Below are 25,335 nucleotides of genomic sequence, written 5' to 3' on the forward strand. Positions count from 1 at the left end.
ACCTTTTTAATAAACTTCATAAACTTTAAAATCGCAATGATCGTGGCGTTACCCCTTAAAAAAGCTCCCTTTTCCCAATCTTTCTCTTCCTGCCCCGTTCTAATTTCAATTTCTCCACGATCGCGAAACGACGAAGTTTCGCAACGTCCAGCTCAGCAGGGAATGACTGTAACAGCCTGATTTTGCGCAAGGCTTCCGTGGAAGTAGTTCAGATCAAGATCGCACGGGCGCCTTCTGCTTTTACTCGGGAAGCAATTACGTTTCGTTTACATCGTGGACACGATTCTCATACTGCGTGGGCGGATAGAAATTTCGTGGCACGTTTATTCGCGCCTGCCGTGTTGGGCGCGAGTGGAATCACAGTCGTGGAATGTATCAATAAGATGTTACAAAGTGTATTTTCATTTTCTCTCAGTTCAGACAAACAAAAACTTAGGTACTCACACGAAGGTAAGTGCACAATGAAGGAAGCTTTATCAGGCAGCCAGGCAATGCCTGTTGAATCGGTGAATACACACATACCTATATTAACCCTTAACTGGTATCCTGGGGTCGCTCGTGACCCCAAGCACCCAAAGTTCGATGTACAATTTTCAGTTGTCTAAGTTGGTAAACTGAATTTCTAATTCATTTTATAGTAATAGTTTAACTTTCTACGCTTCTATTATTTTATACATTACCTAAGATGAAAATATTCATAGTGGTTGCTCTAGTGTCGACTTTACAAATTTCTGTGTCCTTTTTTATTTGGGGTCTGCCACGACCCCAGTATACCAGTCACGTTTGCCAAAAACAGTATACCAGTTAAGGGTTAAGGGCACTAGGCAGTCGAAAAATCGATTTTTTATTGCATTTTCCGAAAGTACTATCTTTTCTCGATAAAATGCCGCTTGGTTTATAGTAAAATTTGCAAAATTGTAGATTTGTTTTTTGTGAATATCTCGAAAATTAAAGCCGAGCGGCGACTATATGCATACGAAAAAGTTGCTTAGACTCGTGTCCCCGAGAATATATTCAAAAGTCATTGAAATCGATGCTGAAACACCTTTTCTGCATGATTATCCAAAAAAAAAACGTCAGCTTTATTAGTCGCAAATTTTCATATTTTAAAACCGTTTCACACAGTGCTAAATTTATAAAAGGATTATACACTTCATCGCAGGGTAGATAATAAACACACAAGTCTTTACTTTGTTAATACCTAATCAGCTGGCCATTATTCTTATCCGCATGCGAAGAAGTTTTACTTTATAATTTTATCAGAACAGATTTCCGCGAAGTCCAAGTAACGCACTAAGCAGAGGCGTAAGGTTATCTGTTTCCAATTAGATGTTGCCAATAATAACGACTTTTGCCCCGGGCCCCGTAAGCTCTAGGGGCGGCTCTGACTTTCCTGTACTTTGGTCGAATAAATCAAAGGAGCTTTTGCGACGGCACAATAAGCGTCTACGAATCACTTACGGAGAGCATGTACTGATAGAGGATATTCCCAAGGCCCATGCGTTGCCGCGACTCGTGAACGTAGAAGTCCAGGATGCATCGAGGCTTCAGCTGATAATGGGCGCCAGTCTCGTCGAACATGAAGAGATTCTTCGATCCCGTCTTCAGCAGGCCTACCACGCTGCCCAGTCCGCTGAAAAATCGCATAGACAAGGCTGTAACGTTACGCGGCGATGATTCACGGTTTGTGGTCCACCGAGGCTCTAGGTGGCTCGACGTGGATAGAGTGGATGGATGCCTCGGTGCATCTGTGCACGGCTGAGTGACGCCTAGAATTTAATAACGGGTAGGTAGGCTAACCGGACCACATTCGTCATCGGGCCATTTTCGTTGCGAATGTCTCCTTGGTGCATGGATACACTTGCTATTCGCGTTCTGCACCATCGCGTTCGGATGGTTTATCGAAGGACCATCGAATGTGAGATAATTTTAGGGCTTGCAGGAGATTAATTAATTGCGCTGGCATTTGTTAATAGAGGAGTGAAGTAGTTAAGGAACGGACTGAGTAAATGGTCGAGCTGTTGAATAGTCTGGTGGAGAAGCAGTACAGTAGTTTACTGTTCAAGTAATCAAGTAGTTAAATAATCGGAGAATTTTATGGCCAAGTAGTCAAGTAGCCAAAAATTCAGATTAAACGGTAAATCAGATACGCGATAATACAGAGCCTGATGGGCAAAATTCCGTGTAAAAAAATCACGGCAATTAGTCTATGACGTTGCTCTTCTTACGCCTTGTTCATTAGCCCTCACTCTCGCGGATTGCCGTCCACTTAGAAGACCGGAAAACTTTCTCAAAGAAAAGCGACTGACTAACCAAGAAAGTGTGGAGAATACGGTCAAAGAGATTCCGTAGATAGTTTGTGTGAACCAGATATCAAGAAACTTATTCATTATCAAAGTTATATAGAATAAGGTGAGCATTCCTTCGTCGATTACCGGGGACCGTCCCCCAAAGCACGATTTATGTCGCCTGGTAATTTTTGTCCCCGATTTTGCCCCCAATTCTGATTTTAAAGTCTCCTTTAAAGTTACAAAAAAAAAGATCAATATGAAACCGAAGCCACGAATTTGCTATTAATATTCTTGCTAATTAATATATATTCTAACTCTTACTCTTACTCTTCGTGTAAATCACGCAAATTATTTCCTGATCGAGGAAAACACTTTCGAGAAAAAACTGTGAAAACTTTTCTTGTTACAATCTGTTACCAAATTAGTTATAGCTAATTAATATATATTAATATTGTAACAGATTGTAACAAGAAAAGTTTTCACAGTTTTTTCTCGAAAGTGTTTTCCTCGATCAGGAAATAATTTGCGTGATTTACTACTTACAAATTTGGCGAACTAATTGCGTGAAAGTACGTGACAAAATCTTGGACACTTAGACATCTAGCTTCATCTTAAACAAATCTGAAGCTTTGTTACAATGTGCCCCAGTCCCGAGGTAAATTGTAACACATCTATTTTACTAATTTAAATACAAATATGAGCACAAATAAACATTTCTAAAAAATATAAATGAAAACACATATCATTATTAAACATTTGATATACATGAGTTAAACAACAATTGCTTATTCATCTGATTCTATCAAAGTCTTCTTTTTCGCTTTCTTTACTTTTGTCTTTATACTTTTTTTATACTTTTTGGATTCTCGATTGTTCTCTTGTGCGTCTAGAGCATCTTTTTTTCTGGTGTGTCAGCAAATAGCTTGCTCTATCGCCATTTAGAGCGGAGTAACTAGTAGCTTGTTACAATTTACCCCGAGCTTGAATTTCTGCGTTTTATCTCAGAAAAAGAGAAACTAAACATCAAATAAATGCGTACACATTGTAATAAACCAATGTGTACTGATTCGTTTGCTACAAAAAAAGCAAAAATTCAAACGGTTTCTAATGCCGGTTAATTGAAATAAAAGTGCCAAGACAACATTTACTGACGTGCTCTAAATACTAAGATTCTGTGCTACAACCACAAATTGAATACGTAACGCTTGTTTGTGTCACTAAAACCGACGGTGATGATATCGTCAAGCAGCTCTCGGATGCTGTGGGTTATCAGATTTGTCGTTCAAAAGATTTTACTTATGTTACAATTTACCCCGGTCTCCCCTAGAGTTAGTCCCTAATAAATAAATCTCATGTCCTCGGAAACCACAAAAAAATGGCCATCTTAATACAGAATCTCTCCATTAATCCATTAACTGACGGCTTCCACCAAATATTTATTATTATATGTAAGTACAGATCAGTGGTTTCCAACCTGTGAGTCGCCAAGTGTTTTCTCGAGGGTTGCCGCGGTTATTTTTAGTTAATGATTCTTAGCACTTATTTATTTTAATGGTTACATTGCTATATACTATTAATAAGGTAACACTGATTTTTCATAAATGAAGAGCAGAAGAAGCTGGTTACCCAAATGCAAGCACAACCACCACACTAAATAAGATTATTAAATACTAGCGTCCCCCTTCTCAGCTTCGCCTGAGATATTAGCGTGACTGCTTCATGTTTATTAGAATTAATATCTTTTAAGAAAATTAAGTATTTTGAAAAAAAGATTAATTTCTTCATAATATTTCGGAAAAATAACATTCTCTTCTTTGGGAGATTTACTTTCCCTCCAGTGCCACATATACCCGGCGCTTCTTCGTTCCATGTTAATAACGCGTTTTTTGAGACACCCTACAGAGCCTATTTCCGTCCTAGAGTATCCAGGAATAACGTGTTAAAATTTGAGGAAGATCGGTTCAATAGGTTTTGAGTTTTGCGCGAACATAAAAATCGTCTCTCTCTCTCTCTCTCTCTCTCTCTTTATATAATAGTATAGATTATTAAGTTAGAATTATATTGTGAAATACCTATTTTTAATGTGTTTTCTTTACCTCGTTAAATTTACCTTACCTTATACGGAAGGGGGAGGTTACAGGCCATTTGATTATTATAAAAGGGAGTGGCGACTTCGAAGAAGTTGGGAAACACTGATACAGATTTCACCTGCATGCTGTCGGTAGAACTACAGATTTTAGCCTTTAATCGAGAGGAAAATAAATCGCTCGATTCCACAAAAAAACCTTCCAGAACCGCTATCGTAATCTAATAAAATCAACTGGAACGCAAGCTGCCTACATAGAGCACCTGTGACTTGCAACATTTCGCTCACCCTTCGAGTCAATGGATTAAAGATTTTCGCGTGCAAGCAACGCTACCTGACTTCCTAATCTATCGACAATATCCAAGATCGACCGTTATAATGCACCGCGTTACCCGAGGCAGCTGATTCGTATCTCCAGTGAACTCGCCTCGTCATGGGGATGCCCGCTTTAAGTAATTAATGGTGTATATCGTAATAGGATTTAATAGCGCGAGTATCTGGAATCTAAAGATCCAGCGATTGGCTTGGAGCACGTAAGTACCTACGCGTAAGTAAAATATTAAGTTTTCCTGATCGAGGTGGCTGTTCGCATAGCACAAAGGGATCGTCCTTAATTTACGTAAGGTTTTTTTGGAGGGAAGGGTCGCGAATTTCTGTGTGTAACATTTTATAGAAATGTGACTCTGTGTAACATTTTATAGAAATTTTATCGCTTCTCCCATAACAGCCTGTGTATAAGAGCGCAACTTTGATTTCAATTTTTTCATAAACCGTGCTGTCAATCGACTTGAAATTTTAACACAGTGCGGACTACACTTTGGACATTAGATCAAAACACTTTTCACAGAATTCTCATTATTTTTGCTCCGGTATCGAACCTCCTTAAGGACGTTCATTGTTACAATCCAGCAGAGGAGGTCGGGGATAGTTTGGAGCCCAAACTACGTCTTCAACACGTCCAGAAGACGCCTTGGTTACGGCAGAAACAGGTGTTTCTCACTATAAGACGTATTTAAGACATTTTTAAGACGCTTGTCGGTATTTGTTCGATTTAATATAAATTTAAGGAAGTAAACTCAATAACAATTTATTCCATTCATTTAGTTCCAATTGATTTTATTTGTATTATTAATTATGTATGCTGGATATACGCAAATTATGCATAACCTGTATAAAACCTGTTCGCAAATATTCGTTCAAAAACATTTAGGCCTCAAATACACAAGTGTTAATTTAACACCGCCTTTTCTTTGCTCTGACACGCTCTGGCACACTCGCGAAACGGTCAGACTCTCTCGCACGCACCGCCGGCCGATTCACGGCCGACCCAGTGCACGGTGGCGTGTTTTTTTGAGAAAGTGTGAATAAATTCAGTTTCCCACTTGACAGACAATGACAATGTAAGCACAGTAAAATGTTCTTACATAGGGTAAATGTCCCAATTACTGCCACTTCATTTATTATACTTAATAAACACGCAACGTATAAAGAATAGTGTAAAAAATAATTTATCATAAAATTGGGACTGTTCTTCTTATTATTATAGTACATTTTTTATATGTCTATTTTTCATACATTACGTTTTTTTTTAAGTGAAATAAATAAAGTGGCAGTAATAGGGACACTGACAGTAAATGGGACATCTACCCTAGGTTTATTAAAATGGTCAAAGTGTGTTGCTTTGGTTTAAAAGTATTACCGACTGCTCTATAAATGTTTGAAGTTGAATGAAATTTTTAAGGCACTTCTCCGGACGTTCTACTTCGTCTGCGTTTGGCGCATCAAAGATTGAAAAATACCTGTGATGATATAGTCGACAGTATAGTATATTTCGAGACGGACAAAACGGCCCATAGATCAACGTTTTCCGATTCTTTTAACGCTTTCTGTAAGGTTTTCGGATAAGCACATTTTATTTGCAACAATTTTATGTATATAAAAAATGTGTTAAAATATTTCACGCTGAAATATGTCTTATTCAGATGGCAAAAGTGTATACTATCGAATGAAAGCAGAATTTATAATCTCATTAAGGGGACTAGGCAGTCAAAAAATCGATTTTTTAGTGCATTTTCCGAAAGTACTATCTTTTCTCGATAAAATGCCGCTTGGTTTATAGTAAAATTTGCAAAATAGTAGATTTGGCAGCTAAGAACGTCAAGCGGCAACCTATAGCGTCGCCTTTGCCCAAAAACTTTAACGTTTTTTCCTGATTAAGAGCGAATTGAGGTTCAAATCGACTTGGAAAAAATTACAGGATGTGTAGAACATGTGGCATTTCGGCGCGAACCTCTGATAGGGTCTGTAAAAATTCGAGATTTTCATAAAAAAATTAAGAAGTCACCGGATTTTGGTAGCGCACCATCATTATAGGTTGCCGCTTGACGTTTTTAGCTGCCAAATCTACAATTTTGCAAATTTCACTATAAACCAAGCGGCATATTATTGAGAAAAGATAGAACTTTCGGAAAATGCAATAAAAAAAATCGATTTTTCGACTGCCTAGTCCCCTTAACGATTTAACGTCCGAATCGTCAATGGCTGATTTTAACATAGGAAGTTATGGAACCCGGAAGTTCAGAAAATTATGAAACTTGGTACACAAGTAGAGTAATTCACCCGTGACACAACCATATTTTTTGCTGGTGCCATAGTACGATATTAGGGGTGAAATAACCCGTGAAAATAGCTAGAAATTCCATCTTTTTCTATATCTACGAAACTGCGTAAAAATAATTTTCGAAAAATCCATAGCTTTCAAGTTACCCCCACCACCAAAGCTTAAAATTCAATTTTTGTACACTGCAAATATATGCACAAATACTTCTAAAAAAAAACTCCCTTTCATACATATAAATAGAAATTTCATACATACGAAGAAACAAAACCTCCACTTTTACCGCTTTTTAGTTTGCAACAAAATTAGCAACATACTTGAAATCGCCAGGTCGAAATACGTAGGAACAGGGCATAAAATAATTTATTCACAACTTGTTCCCCAAAACACGCCACTGTGCGTTCCCCGAAAACCGGCCATGCACGTTAAAAGGCCCCGCGGTCCACGAAAAGCTCATCGGTCGCGCGCGCGACACCGTATCGTTCGCATCGTCTTGATCGGTACAAGCATCCCGATTAGTCAGTTAGTAGACCGCGGTGTGTAAAGTCTTTGCATCTCAGATCCCGATACGTATCCCAAGGAGTAGCGATCGAGCGGAAAAGGAATCGTGCATTTTGGCTGAGAGGAGATTAAGCGCAGAAAAGGCCCCGGACGCTGGGGGCGTAGCAGCCAAGGGTCTCGAGGCACCGAGACAAAGCCGTTCAGTCTCTGTGCAAAACTCACGGTAAAACTACTCTTCGAGTCGACCAAACCGAATATGGAGCAAATTATTACAAACGTATCGGTAAGTAACCGGTTCCAAGCCTTCATTGACACTTATCACCAGCGATAGGTAAATTTGTCGGTTATCATGCCCCTCACCCATTTGGGGGGCATGATTCTGAACAACTTTTTTGCCTATACATGTAACCGGCGATTGGCCTTACATTCCAAAATATTCGCAAAAAAACTTTGGTAAACTTCACCTCATGAATTTAAATGGAACTTTTTTTAAACACTTTAAAACGCTCCCCCCCCCCTCCCCCCTCTACACAGTATTTCTGATGACTTATTCCGACAGAACGCATTCCACTTTCCAACTTGTCCCGGGTATTAGTGTTAGTGGGGGACAGGTTACTGCGGGGGGGAGCGCGTGAAGCATGGTAGCGAACCAATGTGAGTTTGGGGCTGCTAAAAATGAGACAACAATTGTTTTTTTTTTATGTCTTCGTCGTAAACAAACTCATTTGTCAGTTTTTAAAAACCGGACTTACAGACCGGTTTTTTTTATAGCTTTGTAAAATTTGGAAACCGGAATTTACATTTAAATTTAAAATTCCGGTTTTGGATACTAGAATATGTACAAATTAATTCGTCGTTTAATTAAAAACGTTGAGGTTTCGGATCGACATCGCCTCGGGTACAAGCATATTGTAGTAACATATTGTACTTAGTTTACTATGAAATTAGTCTTCACGAGCTCGTATTTCCCGAAGAAAAATACTAAATGAAATAAATATTTGTAATCTATATTTCGGCCGGATTTTAGTTTGCTATTTTATTTGGTTTTGTATGCAGTATACTTTATTTCGTTATATTATTGTAGTTCCATAAATATTAAATGAATTGAAAAATTGTATGGATGTGTACGCACTGCAGTTATTTTAATTTTTTTTTTATTTGGTTTTGAATAGACGGACTATATTTTATTTTGTTATAGTTTTGTTGTTCCATAAATATTTTTAAAAAATAACTAAAAACTTTTAAAATAAGTATAAATAATTCTTTACTGTTTTAATTATATTTATTATTTTTATAAAATTTCGAAAATAGTTTCTTGAGAATAGTGGAATTCGAAAGCCGGTTTTTGTGTAAGTCCTAGTGCCAGGCATTTGGAGGACACACGTCGACCAACTGCAATAAGTCCCCCGACTGCGTGGTGTGTAGCCTAAACCACTTCGCAAAGGAGTGCTCCAAATCCCCGCAGACTCCTGCTAAATGTTTTAACTGTGGTGACGTGCGTCCTGCAAATTGTAGCCAAGGTCTTTCATTACTAACATACCTGAAGAAAAGAAAGAAATCACTCCCAGAACAAGTCTTTCCCGCTGCTATCGCCAAACCCATCTTTTATCCACCAAATCATCTCGCAACTAGCCTTCACCCCCCTCCACCCAACAAAAACTGGCTGGACCCAAACATCACCTATGCACAAGCTACGAAAACAAAGTGTTCCAAGAAATTAACTCGCTTGGCAACCTGGAATACCATCTGCACATTGCCACACAAATCTGAGACCGGCTTAAAATGTGTAAAACCCTCCCAGAAGAAATTCTGGGCATCTCTACAATAATGTACAATTTCCATGGCTAACTTTCCCCACAACCTCGTCACATATGGAGCACTACTAGCGCTAAGACTAACAAGGGGACACCATGTGATAGACACCGATTATGATGAGCCTTGGTACGATGGATCTATGTCGAAAATAAGTAAATGGGTAATAATAGAGATATTTACATGTAAATTATTAAAAATTTAGGGTCTTAGTGGATAAAAATCCCAAACTACTCTGGCGCCCGCGGGAGATTCCCTTCTGGAGGCGTCGGGGTGCCTTTTGAAGATGTCTTCACGTAAAAAATAATTTATAAATTTTTTTTTATAAATTATTATTTTTATAATTTTTTTTTTAACTTGGGGAAATCTTCAAAAGGCACCCCGACTCCTTCAGAGGGGAATTCCCCGCGGGCGACAGGGTAGCATGGGATTTTTACCCATTAAAAGCCGATGGCTACTATGAAATTTTTAATAATTTCCATGTAAATATCTCTTTTATTAAGGTCCTTTGGCAGAAACGCTGGGATACCTGTTTACTTATTTTCGACATAGATCCATCGTGCCAAGGCTCATCAAAATCGGTGTCTACCACATGGTGTCCTCCCCTTGTAAGGCAACCGAGCTTTTAGTCTTTCTAGAGGCTCGCAATATTAATATTGCGCTTATATCAGAGACTGGGCTCAAACCCTCTAACATCTTTAACATAAAAAACGACTCATCCATCCGAATGGAAAGAACTATCAGTCAAGGCGGAGGCGTCCACAAGAACATTAAAGAGAATACATACAGTGAGTGCCACTCAAAATCGTACACTCTAACGCTTGCCAGATTATCGTTTGAAAAATATTGTTACCGTAGATGTAAGATGAAGGTTTCTTAGGAATAAACAGCCTAACATAATTGCATTCAATATATACTGATTGGAAATAAAAAGCTTCATTCGTAATAAGAAAATTATACATAATTCGAAATAATGTACAGAAAATGCCAGTCACTGAAAATCGTACATGTGGAAAAATATGTTATCGTTAATAGAAGAAAAAACACGATAGTGCATTTCAATATTTTGTGGGGTATCCACGATTATTTTCGACTGCTTGTAAAATTCTCAATCGCGTTTCCCCCCGTACCTTAAATGTCCAGGTATTGGGACATTTACCTTAATTATTGCGTCTAGTAATCCTTCTGACAGTGGAATTACTTACTTCTTTGCCTAAATACGTTTCTACTTCTGCAGTTAATTTTGGTACAATATTCCTCGGATTATCTTTTACAAATTGTCTATTATCTTCATGCTATATTAAAATATATAAGTTATGCTAAAGACCGGTCGTTTGACCGGTCGCGGTATGAATAGGTATGCGTGAAGCGTCGGTAGGAATAGCGTTAAATTTTTCGGGGCCCTATGCATAGATATTTATTATTATAAAATTTAGAGGTACATATAAATGCATCTCTTTTTAGCCCCGCACAATTTTGGAACCCAGCCCCGCACAATTTTGGAACCCAGCCCCGCACAATTTTGGAACCCAGCCCCGCACAATTTTGGAACCCAGCCCCGCCTAATTTTGGAACCCAGCCCCGCCCAATTTTGGAACCCAGCCCCGCCCAATTTTGGAACCCAGCCCCGCACAATTTTGGAACCCGGCCCTGCTTAGCCTATATACAAATCCGTCCCCGACTATAGGGCACACCAAAGCTTTGGGTCGCCTACGTTTCCCATGGAGGGATTCTGCAAGGATAGGAGAGCAGGGAGTTTCCGCAACCGAGGCGACACCAGACACGACATATCGATCCGCCCGACCATTTTGCACGCCATGAAACCCCTTATCCCGGGAAATACAGCTTCCTTTCTGCACGATGCGCTCGCTTCGAGTTACATTTTTTAAAGAGGGTCGCCGCTGGCCTTCCGCCATTTACCCACGCTTTCGCTACGGCGATTAAATCGAGCATCTGCATCCGCGCCACGAACGTTCCTCAAAGAATTCCTGATACTAAACGAAGGTCGCACCTTTCGATCCCCTCCGCAAAAAAGTCTCAACCACCACCGCCTCGGTTTCTTCGGGGGCGATTAAACCAAGCATTTTCGTTCGAGCACAAAAATTTAAAGCACACTTCTTCGGTGTTAATCCAAGATCTCACCTTCAGATTTCTTCTGTCTTATTTCGTTTATGCTTCAGGTTAGATACTTTAAGAACGCTGCTAGGTACACGGTCTATTAAAGTTTTAATAGAAGCAATTGAATCGAGCACTTTCATATTCGACTATGGATGTTTGAAGTAGACGTTCTCGGAGATCGACAGATTCATGATTGATCGAATTACAGTTGTGAATGATGGGACTTTTTAACCGATTAAATTACAATAATTAATGCGCTTAATATCCCTTTTACCGACTTCAAGGAACTACGGAAGCTTTGAACAAGGCATCTGACAGTCTTGCTGACAGAAAGCAAAGAGACTTTACGCTGAAATCGTATTTCCATAGGTAACACACTGCAAATATCACGGCAGAGTGCTAATGCAAAGTGACAGACCTGCAAACATTTACCTACGTGATATACTCAGTAAGACTCACTTGTTAGCCTCGTTGTCCACTAATAAATAAACTACATGGTCCGTGTCCCGAAGTTTCAGGGCGCTGGTTATTGACTTGTTCAGCCCTTGAGCCCTTGCCGAAGCCTCGCCCATGTCGTCGAGGACTCTGCTCAGCTGCCTCTGACATTCGCTGAAACAGGAATTTTTTAACAAATTAACACGGGTATTTGACTAGAATGGCGCTACGTGTGCACAGAACGAGCTGTCTCTCTCTCTCGATTGGTAGGTATCAGAATTGCCTTGGTTATGCAATCGTCGCTGCTATTCTCGAGAAACTCATTTGCCAGCCTCAAAGACTAGGTTCTCGCATATCGCACGGAGAAATAAACAATTAAGAAGCCCGCTTCCTGAAACTTCGCCGCGATGCTCGAGGACAGCCCGTTAACAATTCGACCTCGATCGCGCTGTTATTTACTAACGTGACCCGCGAGCCGCGGCTCACAACTCAAATAGCACGAAACAGCTGCTCCACTTTCGGCCCGCCTCGCTTTCCCCCTTTTCCTTGTAATCGATTCGCTTTATCATCTCTTTTTAAGAAACTCCTAGGCCTCTGAATTCCTGGCCAAGAGGCTGACCATCTGTCTCCGTCTCGGCCAACCCTTGGCTTCCCAAGTGGAGACCTTTGTCCGTGAGTGTAAAGGAGTTTGCAATCACAATCATTTAGAAACTGTTTCTACGCTATCGCGAAGACCCACTTCCCAAATTATTGTCCCAAAATGCGTCCGAAACACAATTCTATGGAGTTGGATATTTCGAATCGACCTCTTTGTAATCAAATGCCCCGATGAACACACTATATTACATAATTAAAGCAAAACCTCTGCGAGCATCGAACCATCAAATAAATTTAAATTCCAAAAGTGCAGCTCTTCGATGAATTTAATTTTATAAAGTCTATTTGCACTGCGGCCTCTCAGAACTCCCGAATCTCGAGAGAAAAAGGAACATTTAACTCAATAAGAAAATCACTAAGATTATAAATTTAGGAATACTAATGACACTTATAAAATTTATCCCATTAAACATTATACATTTAACAATTGAAATAAATCAATTCATTATACCATTTATTTTAGCAAGAATAATTATTTCACCAATTACAGCAATTAATAAATACTCACTAAAATTAATCTTGTCATATTCATCCATTCATCAAACTAGATTAATAATAATAATCATATACATAAATTTTTATATATTTATAGGATATTTCATACTATACTCAATCATTGCATTAAATTTATTATCATTATTAAATAGAATAAGAAGTAAACTAAACTACGAATTCATTATAAACAAAGAAACAAAAATTACATTTTTTCTATTTATAATTTCATACTCTTACTTCCCACCAATAATAACATTCATTATAAAATGATCACTAATTGAAAATTTATTAATAATAAATAATCAATTAAAACTAGTTTCAATTATCGTAATAATCTCCAGATGCCTTATAATCTGAAGATACATCAATTTTACCGACTTGCAGTTTGTGGAAGATCGATCGTTACGTCGACCGTGGCAAAATCCGCGGTTGTTTGTTGGCCGTCGTTGCTCGCTCCAAGAAACAATCAATAGCCACGTCGCCCGCGCTAATAAGCTTTTTCCACCAAACACGGCGATTCCGTAAATCGATTACACAATCCGATTATGCTCCGACGCTCTGAAATTAGAGTCTGACTCATTGTCAGCGTCCCAGCGCTGCGCGTTTCCACGTTCCGCATACCTGTATCCAGGGAGGCTCTAGAGTCGCGTAATGAATCGACGACACGCGGGACGTGTCGCCTGACGCGAACGAGACACTTTAAAATGGTAATAATTTCCCATGATTCAATCCACCGCGCGCTAGGTTTCCCATATTTTCCCCTCCCGCTTGTGTAATGCACCTTGCGGAAGACAATCGTAACCTGAGAGCGACCCAAGCGACGCGTAAAACAATATTCTCAGGCGCTACAGAGTTGTAGGTGCAGTGTTGTCTCTGAAATTGCACGCGCTTTCAGATTCTCTATACGCGTGAAGCTATCCCCGCTACTTCTTCCGTAGTCGCCGCACAGTCGAAATACCGAGGATCAATTGATTTTCTTCGACTGAGCGAAAGAATTTGGGTATCACGTATCAAAGAAAAACGCGAAGAAGCCGAATGCCGAACGAACAAACGACTGCGCGTCGCACAGTGGTCCGAAATCCCCAATATAAAAAATATAGTAGCATCAATGTGAAACCTTCAATTTATACAAAACTTGGTATCCCGGGTTTTTTGAGGTCGCTGATTACAAATATGAAGTCGAAATTTATAAAAACAAAATATCTCCTTAGTGTAGGAAATATCTGTGGGTCAATATCAATGATTAAATTAAAATATCTCCTAAACTAATAGTTCTCCGACACAAGTTAATACTTTGTCATAGAAAATGATGAAGTGAATAATCCAGTATTGTATTAAAAAATATATGGTTGCGTTTAACAAAACATCGGTGATCTTCATACTAATTACATTAAATTATAGCCTCCTAGAAACTATGCAACTTTTATCTAAAACATTTTTCGATATTACGAAAAACGAAGGGAAGATACTCCAAATACTTACTGGTAAAAGTTATGGAAAAATGCTCCCTACACCAAAGCCGCAGGTTTACGCAGCTGAAACCTGTTTGATTATGTACTTAAAGGTATAATGCACCACTAGTATTGAGTCTTACCTTGGCGCTAGCTGTCGCGAAAAAGTTATGTCTAATTAAACTTCGATTCTATTGTTAAAGATACCTATTTGTTTCAGTTATGTCCTACTGAAATCAACGAGGGTGTCATTGACTTAATTCGTGTAATATATATGTTCAGTATGAACATAATCAAATTACAAAATTGCGTTTTTCTTTTTAATTGCAGATAGCTGAAATTCTACTTGAAAGATAGTGTGTTTGTAACTCAAAATTGCAGGTGTTCCACTCCCCAGCTTTCATATTATAATTTCCTTACAAATTAATGGTATTTACAGAAAATTCTTGTTGGTTCTGGTGCTTCAACTATCCTACTATGGAATTGTATTGAAAAAATTCTGTGTACTTAACATTCAAAAACTGACTTTTTTCCTCTATTCAAACCACTGTGCGTCGCCCCATACCACTCGAGCGCTCGAGGAGGAATCAAAGCAAGCCGAATAGGCTACTCGTCTCTCAAATTGCGTGCGCCCGGCCCCGACGCTCGCGTATATAGAGAGACAGAACTGTATTTGGTCATAATCTTACGCATCCTAGGACCTTAAACCACCAGTGGGGCCCAGGGGCCCTGGCACCCTCCAAAGAAGGGGCTTTGCAAGAAGAAAAGAAATCCGGATTTAATTCTTCAAATAAATTATTATAATCATCTAATGAATTTTACTGAATTTTCATTAAAAATATTTTTATACGATCAACTCGGCCCCAGCTAAGACTAAATAACGAGTGTGCCACTGTTCTCCATTATCGCTTTGAATGACGCACGGTTTTGAAAAAATGTCCCTTCGAATTGGTCAGAATTTTCCGAGCGATCGCTCCTGCCGGGAAACGGTTGTGCAAAGCGTACGAAGCAAGCTCCGAGCTTTATTTGTTCTCAAAGTCAATATTTAGGGACTTTTCTAACAATACTTTCGATGCCTTCAAGATAAGATTTTTATATATATATTTTATAACTTTCTCTCATTTTTTATCTTTTTATGTAATAATGGTAATATTTTTGTAACTCTGTACACTAAAGGGTTTCCCGTCAATAATAATAATAATAATAATATCGACGCGAAGATGCGCCGGAGCGTTGCGCAGGACGCAGGCCCCTCGGCGTGGAAACACGCCGACGCCAGTCGAAGTGCTAATATCAAGAGCGGTATCGAATTCGTCCCTCGCTACTTTTGCGACGTGACTAGATGTACATCTCTGCAGGGCACAATAGTGGGTCGCTACTCGATGCCCGTTTCGGACGCGAATCGATCATAATACCATAAGTTAATGCGTCGTAAGATCCGACCCGATTCTGGAACTGGAATCGAGCCAATAGGCTACTTTGCGATGCAAATTGCGACAGATTAACCTAACGGCGCGGCAGGCGGGATGTTTTCGCGAGACGTTGGAACGGTGGCGAACGATGATGGATCATCGGCCGCCATGTGATCGTTTCGATCACCGGCGGACGGTTCACGTGCCGCGAGGACGCGTGTAGTATGTACTGGCTATTGGAAATTTTGGTCTACCTGTGTCGCGTGCCAGGCAGAACGCTCGGTGGCTTATCGAGCTTGGCCTGTCCAGAGAAAAGATGTAAAAGAATTCTGGGGAGATTAGGTATATGTACATATTGTTTAAGGACGTGCAGATTCTAGACGTAGATATAAGAAATTCTAGATTCCTTGCAAGAAAATGATGGAGAATCGGGGGGTGTTTGAAGAAGACATTCCACCACATCGAGCAGTTGCAAAAAAAGGGAAATGGAAATGTATTAATCTTTAGCGCACCGGCATTTCTTCGTGAAAACAGTGGTTTATATAATGCATAGCGTACATTTTGTGCAGAATTTAAGGACTTGTATAAAGCCCCAAAAGAGGATTTGCCATTCCTCTAAAGGTTAAGGGGGAAGCCTGGTGTAGCGGGTTAAAGAATCGATTTCTTTTTGCATATATCAATAGTTGAACATCGCGAAAATATGCTCCCAAAGCCGCAGGGCGAAATTCGAAAAATTGAAGCGGCTATAGCTGGTTTTGCTACGGAGCAGCAGGTGACGCAGGTTTACCAGGAAACTTGAAACGCGTTTTTCTCAAAACGTACAGGAGACAGAAAAAATGTTTCAAACAAAAGTTTAATGGTATAATAAGCGCTGCAAACTTGCGTTAACAAAATTTCGGTAGAAGTTCCTTCTAGTCAGGTATTTTTTCTTTTTATACTCTGTTAAAAATTTCTGTTAACGCAAGTTTATAGCACTTATTGTACCATTAGACTTTTGGTTGAAGTTTGTTTTTCTGTCTCTTGTACTTCAGGAGTTAGACGCAAAACAGTGGGAGTGCCTATTCGGCTTTGAAGTTAGTTTTCACACCCTTAAGGGGTCATGCTCAGTCAGGAGGCCGAAAAAGGGTGGTCTTTGGAACTTTTTTACTCAGAAGCTATAACAGATTTTTCAAAAAATCTTTTTTCCTTTTAAATATTGCATCTAGTACCGTGCATCGTAATTTTTTTTTTTAAATATTTATCAATAACTAAGTTATTGTCCATCACTCGAGGGTTCTCTAAAAAACAAGGCTTCTGCGGTGACCGCTGCCGCTCGAAAGTCGATTATCTAAAATAAAAAATTCAAAAGAATTTGCTCATTATATTATATTATCTAGTATTTGAACGAAGGATTTTTTATCTGTTGCTTAGTTTTCTTTTAATTGCCGAAAATCAGGCACGATTTATGATAAAATTTGAAACTTTTACTTTAAACATCAGCCATTTTTTTCCCAAATCAATATTTCGAAAAATCCTTCGTTCAAATACTAGATAATATAATATAATAAGTAAATTCTTTTGAAATTTTAATTTTCGATGATCGAATTTCGAGCAGCAGTGGTCACCGCAGAAGCCTTTTTTTTTAGAGAACCTTCGAGTGATGGACAATAACTTAGTTATTGACAAATATTTTTAAATAAAAATAAATACGATACACGGTACTAGATGCAATGCTTAAAAAAAATCATTATTATGTGGAGAATTTCACGTCATAAATATTTTGTTTAGCGTACCGCCAGAAATATAAGGTTACATTTATTGCTTACACGGAAAAACATATTTTTTAAGAAGTGGCCAAAACTGGTACAGTACCTTAAAGTGGCCACAAATGGTTTATCTACCCTACATAATATATCGAAGTTGCTCCGTCATAAATCGCAGAAAAGCCGTCGTTAATTGTTACCATTTCCTGTTTATTCACTCAAATCCATTGAAATGCTTCGTGACAAATAAAGCCAAAACAAATCATCGAATAATCTTCGCACGGAACGATAAACAACCCACTCTTATCGAAGATGCGAAAAGCGATCTCGCATTTAACAACCTCATCAACGTTCCATCGGCAATATATCATCGCCCCGAATGCAAGTGTCGCTGGCAGGCTCGGTATTAATTAACTTTGATCCGAACACGCGGAACGGAGCACCCTCCGGGACCGGTAGAACGTGAAACGCGCGGAGCAGTCCGATAAATAAGGGAAGAGGACTCGTATACAAGCAACTCAAAGCTGCACGCTACTTTCACGAGGCAAAAAAAGGAAGAAAATCATTTCCATGAATATGCATCGAGAGCGTAGATTATTACGCGACGAGTGAAATCACCGAACTCGTTTTCTAAAAAGGAGTCCACGAATGGAGATTGCTCTCGACTATATCTACGTTTTATTTAGCAGCAGACTTCCCGCCCAAAAGCTGTGCCACGTCTATCTATGTCATTATATAATAATGTTCGTGGCATGTATGATTCTATATAGGGTAAATGTTCCAATTACTGCCAGCGTCCCTATTTAAGCCACTTCATTTATTTTACTTAATAAACACGCAACGTATAAAGAATAGTGTAAAAAAGAATTTATCACAAAATTGGGACTGTTTTTCTTATTATTATAGTACACTCTTTATACGTCTATTCTTTATACGTTACATTTTTTTAAAGTGAAATAAATAAAGTGGCACACTGTGCCTGTCCCCTATTAAATAAATAATAGGAACACTGACAGTAAATGGAACATCTACCCTATGCATGTTTGAAAGCGCAAAGCTGAAAAACTACTGAACCGATGCGAATGAAACATGGCAGAATTATTTACTCACGTTAATATCTAGTCTTTATCATACCGACCTTTTGTAATAGCCACAGTTTGGTTTTGATCACTAAAACACTGATGAAAATTGTCTGAGAAGTTGCATCGCGAGGTTGAATTAAAATTCAGACACTCATATTTAGTTTAGAAATTAATTTTTTAAAAACAGCGCGTGATAAAGACTAGTTTCTTTTATATACTTTAAGGTACAATTTCCTTTTTCTCTTTTGGATATTCTTGGCACCGCAAACTCCTTTCGCGACGCCTTGCTTTGGTCAACAGCAGCTACACAGCGAGACAAATTATTATCGTAATATTTTTTTGGAAAATATTCTTTAAATCATAAGCTGTCGTGTGCATATTACGATTGTTGATTAACAAAATTACTTATGGATAAACAAAATTCATAAAAACTCTGCAGTACTACACTGCGTTCCACATTAGAGCGTACTCGTTTCGCGCAGGGACACACTGTTGACTGGTAGTAAACCGGCAGGGAAAGCGCTTCGACCAATCGCGAAAGTGCTACGACCAATCACGAAAGTGCTACGACCAATCGCGCGTGCCAGATCCGTGGTAGCTGCGCAGATCGGTCGCAAATCGGTAGGGGCGTTGGTACGCTCTTACGTGGAACGCAGTGTAACCAAAATCAACTGCACTAATCAATTGGCATTTTCTTAATTCCGCTACGCAATCTGGTGGCGAAAATTAAAGCACTCTAATCGGGTTAGCTGCCACATGTAATCGGCAGTATTGGAAATTTCAACTGCTTGCTGATCGACTTTCTAAAATTTAACAGACTATTTAATAACAAAAACATTATTGCTCTGTTTCAATACTTGTAACGCGATTGACCCAATAACAGAGCTTACTTCAGTAAATAGCGCTCTCACAGTATTTCCCAATACCGCATCGATATTTTGCTAGTATTATATAAAACTATGAGAAGGCAGAACGTGAATTTGCAAGCGAAATTATTTAATTAAGTATTATCGCCCCCTGCTAGCGTTGCCAGGGAAACATTGCTCGTCGCGTGAGCCTCGATGATTTCCTCCGAAGCATTCAGCCACGATTACAAGCGGCTATTACTTTGCTGACGTAACGCGCTTAGCTGTAACAATGCGAGCGAGATTTAAATTGCCACGATAACGTATCGCGCGGTAGCCAGGTGATCTCTATCCGCACAGTCTCTCCGCGTGGACTATGCTCCACGAGAGCGGAGGGAGAATACATACTGTTCGATCTTACCTCCGGTCTATTCAATCTCACGTGTAGGTAATTTACGACGGAGGACGCACTATTGTATGATAAAATTTCAGGCAGAGAGCACGTGGACCGCGTAGCACATGCTTGGAGCGCAATGCGATGCAATTAAAATTATAATTGTAATGGAAGTATCGCGTGGATCGCGAGGGGTAGAGAGAAGTAGTTTAGAAAGTAGGTGCGCGAGTAATATCAGGAAAATGTGAGTTGAAAAAAAAAAAATATGAAAAAGATGCGACTGATAATATGGTTATTCGCGAAACTGTTATACCCACCGACATTAATTCTGTTACGCAGCAATTTGCAGCGTGCAGTTTTCACGTTCCGCGGAGCATGTGTATCGATATATGTGGGTTAATGATATGGGTGGTCTTCACTCGGGGAAATATTACGCACAAGTTCGACGACGTGGGATCAAGGTAATCGAGGAAGTCGATTAATCGCCCGCTCTCGTTCGACGGGACGCGTGGATGCCACTTGCTCTCTTTGCGCTGGTGGCATTACACAATTTCGACCATATAAGTCCAGAGGAATAATTAATTCTGACAACTGTTGTTGCCAAGTCTCTTCGATCGAAACGTGAATTAATTAATGCAATATTATTCAGCGAAAAAATTTCCGAGTGACCGTGCGATGCATTGCCCGGAGAGGAAAAGTGACGATTATTACCTGTATCGCACGGAATCGTGTTGCGTGAGAACAGGGCGAATAACCGCGGCAAAATTACATCACAGACTTCCGCGAGCGTTACGAGTCATCGCTCGAGAATTCACGAACGTTCAAAGTTGCGAAATACGCGATTAATGCGGCGTCAAACGTTCACGTGCAATGCAAACAGCCGAGAACAAGAGGCGCCGAGTAAACAGAATTAAAAATACAGGTTTCACGGGAGTCGGTGAGAAGCTACGCTTCAAATCCAGCTCTTCGAAATTACATTTACAATCGCGAGACTCGACGCGAATGAAACGCGTAGGGTCAAGCTGAATTCGTTCCTCGGCGCATTTTGTTTTCCAGTCGCCCACTGGCCCCGCTCGGAACGCCCACATCGGGAAAGAACAAAACGGTCGATAAAAGTCGCGAGGCGGATGAAACTGGAGCCTTTTTACCGTTCAGATAATCCATTTGCCTTGGCGGAGTCTTCGAATAATTAAGAACGAATTTTGCGGTGGTTTTGTAACACCTTTTTACTAAAAGGATTTGACAACATGACGCGCGACACTGTGCACGAAACTGTCCTGTAAATTTTGCTTAAGACATTACTCCACGTGTGGGTGCAAAACGCTGGGAAATGTAGTCAGCAATGTGCATCGCGTTACGCGCACGCTGCTCGGTGGAATGTTAGCTGATCGTGTGCAGAGGTCGAGCAACTTTAGATTTGAAAATATTAGCAGCATTAGGGGGCCAATCAGGGGCCAACTGGCTGGTTTCCTGGAGTCAATACTGGGCAAACCGCTCTCCCCCCTCCCCCCCTCCGCCCCCCACGCAAGTGCGTGCCAGCGTTACGCATTTCACGGCGAGCGAAGTATGTACCTAACATCTGGGCTTAACAGGTGTAGCGTATTCTTAAATTCAACTCTGCTGCATCCTTTGGGCCTTTTGACCCAACAGTCACCTCATTTGTTAACCTCTACTATGGGCTTGGGTCTATTCTGACCCACTCGCTTTTGCACTACTTCGAGGTCTTCCCCAAATTTGAGAAGAATATGTAAAGTTATTGCTAGTATGTCTCGCGTTTTTTGACGACAAATCCTAGGATAGATGTACTCAGAACGTTCAATATGATAAATAACCTAACCAATTATTAAGATACATCATTTTTACGAATTTTAAGTATGGCACCTTAACCTGTAATTTAAAATCCCAGTAGCCCCTTAGAGTGCAAATTATACAAATCTTTAGATGCGTGGATCACAAGACAGATTCATTCCAACTCCTGTTAGAAAACTGACTATTTACGTGCATCGATACGAATAAATGCGGCAATGGGATTCTCGCATTTACAATCCGTATCTGCGTTGAAGCACGCTCGGAGTAGTATGTGTTCGAGCCACGCCAACGCGTGTGTCTGTTTCATTGACATTTACTTTCGCCATCGATCTACCGGTAATATCGGTCCACGAGCCAGTGTCAACGTGCCCGAACACGTCGGGACACAGTTTATTTACGCCGCGGCATGGAGGGCCGATTATGTTTCGGGAAGTAATCGAGACGCAACAACGACTTCGAATGACCATGCCGGTGTCATCAACGCCAAGTGAAAGTACCGTGCATGTTCCACATTACGGGATAACCTTGAAGACGACGACCGCGATAAATAACCTCTTACGTCCGACCGATTGTTATCCAGCTACTCGTCCCCCTTTTTTTTGCAAACAATTCAACTCCGGAGACACGCTCGACGCATAAATAGATGCACGCTGATATTCCACTTGGCACTGAGTGTACACGCATGTGCATATTTAGTATTACGCGTTCCACGCTTATAGCCATAGTTCTCGCGAAAGAAGTCGATCGCGACACCATCGGAGAAGTTCGATTCGAGGTAATCAAGTAATACTTACTGTAACTCGCGACGATCCCCTTTGAAGTCCTCTGGGGCGAGGGTGTGCGTGACCTTGTTGATCTTCCTCGGCAAGAGTTTATTTATATTGAACTTGAACTCCATGTCGACCACGGGTTTCTCACTGCGTCCGTTTCCCCGTTTTTCAATACGCTCGACGACCCGATCCTTAACCCCTCGCAGCTCTTGTCACTACACCGACCTACCCACTTTCCAGCTTTTTTTTCGAAACTGTATCTCGAACGATTATCCTGAATATGGCGGTCAATGGCATCCACCGAGGCAACTTCACTGCGCGTTTTCCTAAGGGGGGGAGGAATTCAGGAACCTGCACACTCTGTCACCGTTCCACGGGACTGTCGGCGTTGTCCGCCCTAGGACGGAGTCTGCCTAATCACTGAACGACTCGATTTGTTTTTGCCGTCAGTCACGCTCCCTGTCAGATGAATTCCCTCGCTGTCACGTGGCCCAGCGTTATGACTTCTATTTTCGTTTCCCGGTGCCACTTAGCTGGCTGTCCCCCGTACCAGTCGCACGCGGGATGAAATCTACGAATCTTCTCCCGATAACGCGACAGCGGTCAGTGATCCGAAGACAACGAGGAGCACCTTGGCGCTAGGCTGCACACGGTTCCCAAAATCGATCAGCGTCACGCAGGTCTAGCTTACTTCGCGGCTCGTAGCCGACTGACATCCATTGTTCCCGCGACGCACGCTTTTCCCCTACCACGGAAAGAGTTGCGTGAGAAGTTAGGCGACGTGCATTGTTGTATATCGCCGATAATCTGACAGCTAACCGATGCGACTGCGAAAGACTTCGGCCGTCAGCTACAGAGAAAGTAACTAGTTTCTGGTGAGAGACTCGAGTCGCCGGCACGGCTGCTTCGCGACGCGATCGAGCGATAATGAATTTGAGGATGTCACGGAGTTTCACCTGACGAATCGCTGGATGTCTCACAGTTTACTGGTGAGCGGTACGTTCAATTTTTTCCTGAAAGCCGCGAGTCGCGCCGAGGTGCGCGCGCACGCGACAGTCGCGAGCCGTGACGACGCGTCAACGCGCATGCGTCGAGATTCCTTATTTTCTCAAAATAAGGAGAACTATTTAATCGAAATAACGTAATTATGTAATCGACAGTGGTGCCTGCTCGCGTTCGTACAGAATTTAGCAACGTGGAAAACGTACGATGAGATTAAACTGCGTAATAATTGTATTGTATTTTTAAACTGTATTGCAATTTGGAGAATGATACTGTATACAGTATACATACCTGTTATTCTGCTGTTCTATTTCATTTATAGTAAGCCGACGAGGTTAAATTAACATCTGTTAATCGCGATTTTATCTGTCGCTGTATTATGTGGTTCGCGGTATCGACACTAGATGTCGATAAAACTCAGTTTAATGTTGACACAACTATCGCACACTTCAGACGGGAAGCTGTGGATCGATAACAGTTAAATTTTTGATTTATAACGCCATCTATTGAAATAATACAAACGTACAATACAGTAGAATACGATTCGCGTCTAGCAACTCTAATTATACTTAGAGGATGTGAAAGTAATCTGGACGAGAGATGTATTTATTTATACCTCGCGTTAAATATGTATATCCCCCTTTACAAATTACCAAGTTTTTAATTTATACTTCCTTCTGCCAATAAGACAACATCGGACGAACTACTGCCTTCTATAAGCACATCCCATGGATGTTGCACGCTTACTGATCGAGCAAGCAGATGCATCGTGCTAAATTTGCGCGCGCATCTATGGGGAAAGCATGGTGGCAGGCAATCTTCGTAGAATGCGTGGAACAGTCTGGATCTCGCGAGGGTAATGATAGGTGAGCACAGAGCACGGGAATTGATATTAAAAAACCAGGGCAATTATGCGGCACGTAACAATGAAGCGCGTGGGAATAAATACAGGATTACCGAGGAAAGATTTTCAATCTAACGTCGAGCAGAGAACGACGTACAGTTCCTTGCATAGAGTACGTCTAAAGTGTTATGCACATACTGTACAGGTCTTAAACTTAATTTATATATTTTTTCCCCGCGATAAAAACTTGTAACACGTAGTTTGTCGCAAAGTAAACGCAATAAGCACAAATTTGCAAGGATAATACCCGCGTAGCGAAATAGTTGGCAGGCTTCCAAGCTGGGTAGTCAGATCGTGGACTGATACGGGACGTTCCTAGAGCCGCAATTAATTGTATTCGACAACCGTTTTGCATGCGACAAAGACTGAAAGCGCGAGAGAATTTTAAGGCGAACAATGAAAACGGTACATACCGATTGTACACTCAATTTCAATACTTTTCTCCATTCTACAAAATCGGCAGATAGATAATAATGCGCTACGAATTGGTGGCGTGCAATAACGTACCCATTACAACGAAACGTATATTGCATTATAAATAACGAAGTCTTCAGCGATTTTCGACAAATGTTCGTGTTACAAATGAGTTGTAACAGGAACAATATCAGTGGCGACATGTTGATAACAGGTGACATTGATACTTATCAGCACAGACATCCGTGTAATTGGCCGCAGACGTGAATTAATGCGATTTCGTTTTGTAGAGTCAGTATGAAAGATAAATCGTCCGCGTCGCATAATATTTTACTAAAACATGCGGTGCTTGCGAGATTGGCGGGAAAGGCATTCCTTAATCGGTTCCGTTCTTCGTCTATCTTCCGTAAACAAGCGCCTCTGTCGAAGTATCCCCCGGGGTTTGGTAATCAGTAACGGAGGAGGCGCGACAATTTATTCTAAGGACAAAGCTTTTCG

At 40.5% G+C, this 25,335-nt stretch overlaps 1 protein-coding gene across 1 annotated transcript in view; it reads right to left on the reverse strand.

Moving 5' to 3' along the window:
• The window catches only part of LOC143369250 (alpha-tubulin N-acetyltransferase), a 36,549-nt gene extending 13,031 nt beyond the window's left edge, over positions 1 to 23,518 (reverse strand). The window contains exons 1-3 of the mRNA XM_076812956.1: positions 22,542 to 23,518; positions 11,885 to 12,034; positions 1,462 to 1,633 (exon numbers count right to left, since the gene is read on the reverse strand). Of these exons, the coding sequence (XP_076669071.1) occupies positions 1,462 to 1,633; positions 11,885 to 12,034; positions 22,542 to 22,645 (426 nt within the window). The 5' untranslated portion in view covers positions 22,646 to 23,518. The remainder of the gene's footprint in view (positions 1 to 1,461; positions 1,634 to 11,884; positions 12,035 to 22,541) is intronic.
• Positions 23,519 to 25,335: the final 1,817 nt, after the last annotated feature.

This window comes from Andrena cerasifolii, chromosome 1, assembly GCF_050908995.1.
Source record: "Andrena cerasifolii isolate SP2316 chromosome 1, iyAndCera1_principal, whole genome shotgun sequence".
Taxonomy (NCBI): domain Eukaryota; kingdom Metazoa; phylum Arthropoda; class Insecta; order Hymenoptera; family Andrenidae; genus Andrena; species Andrena cerasifolii.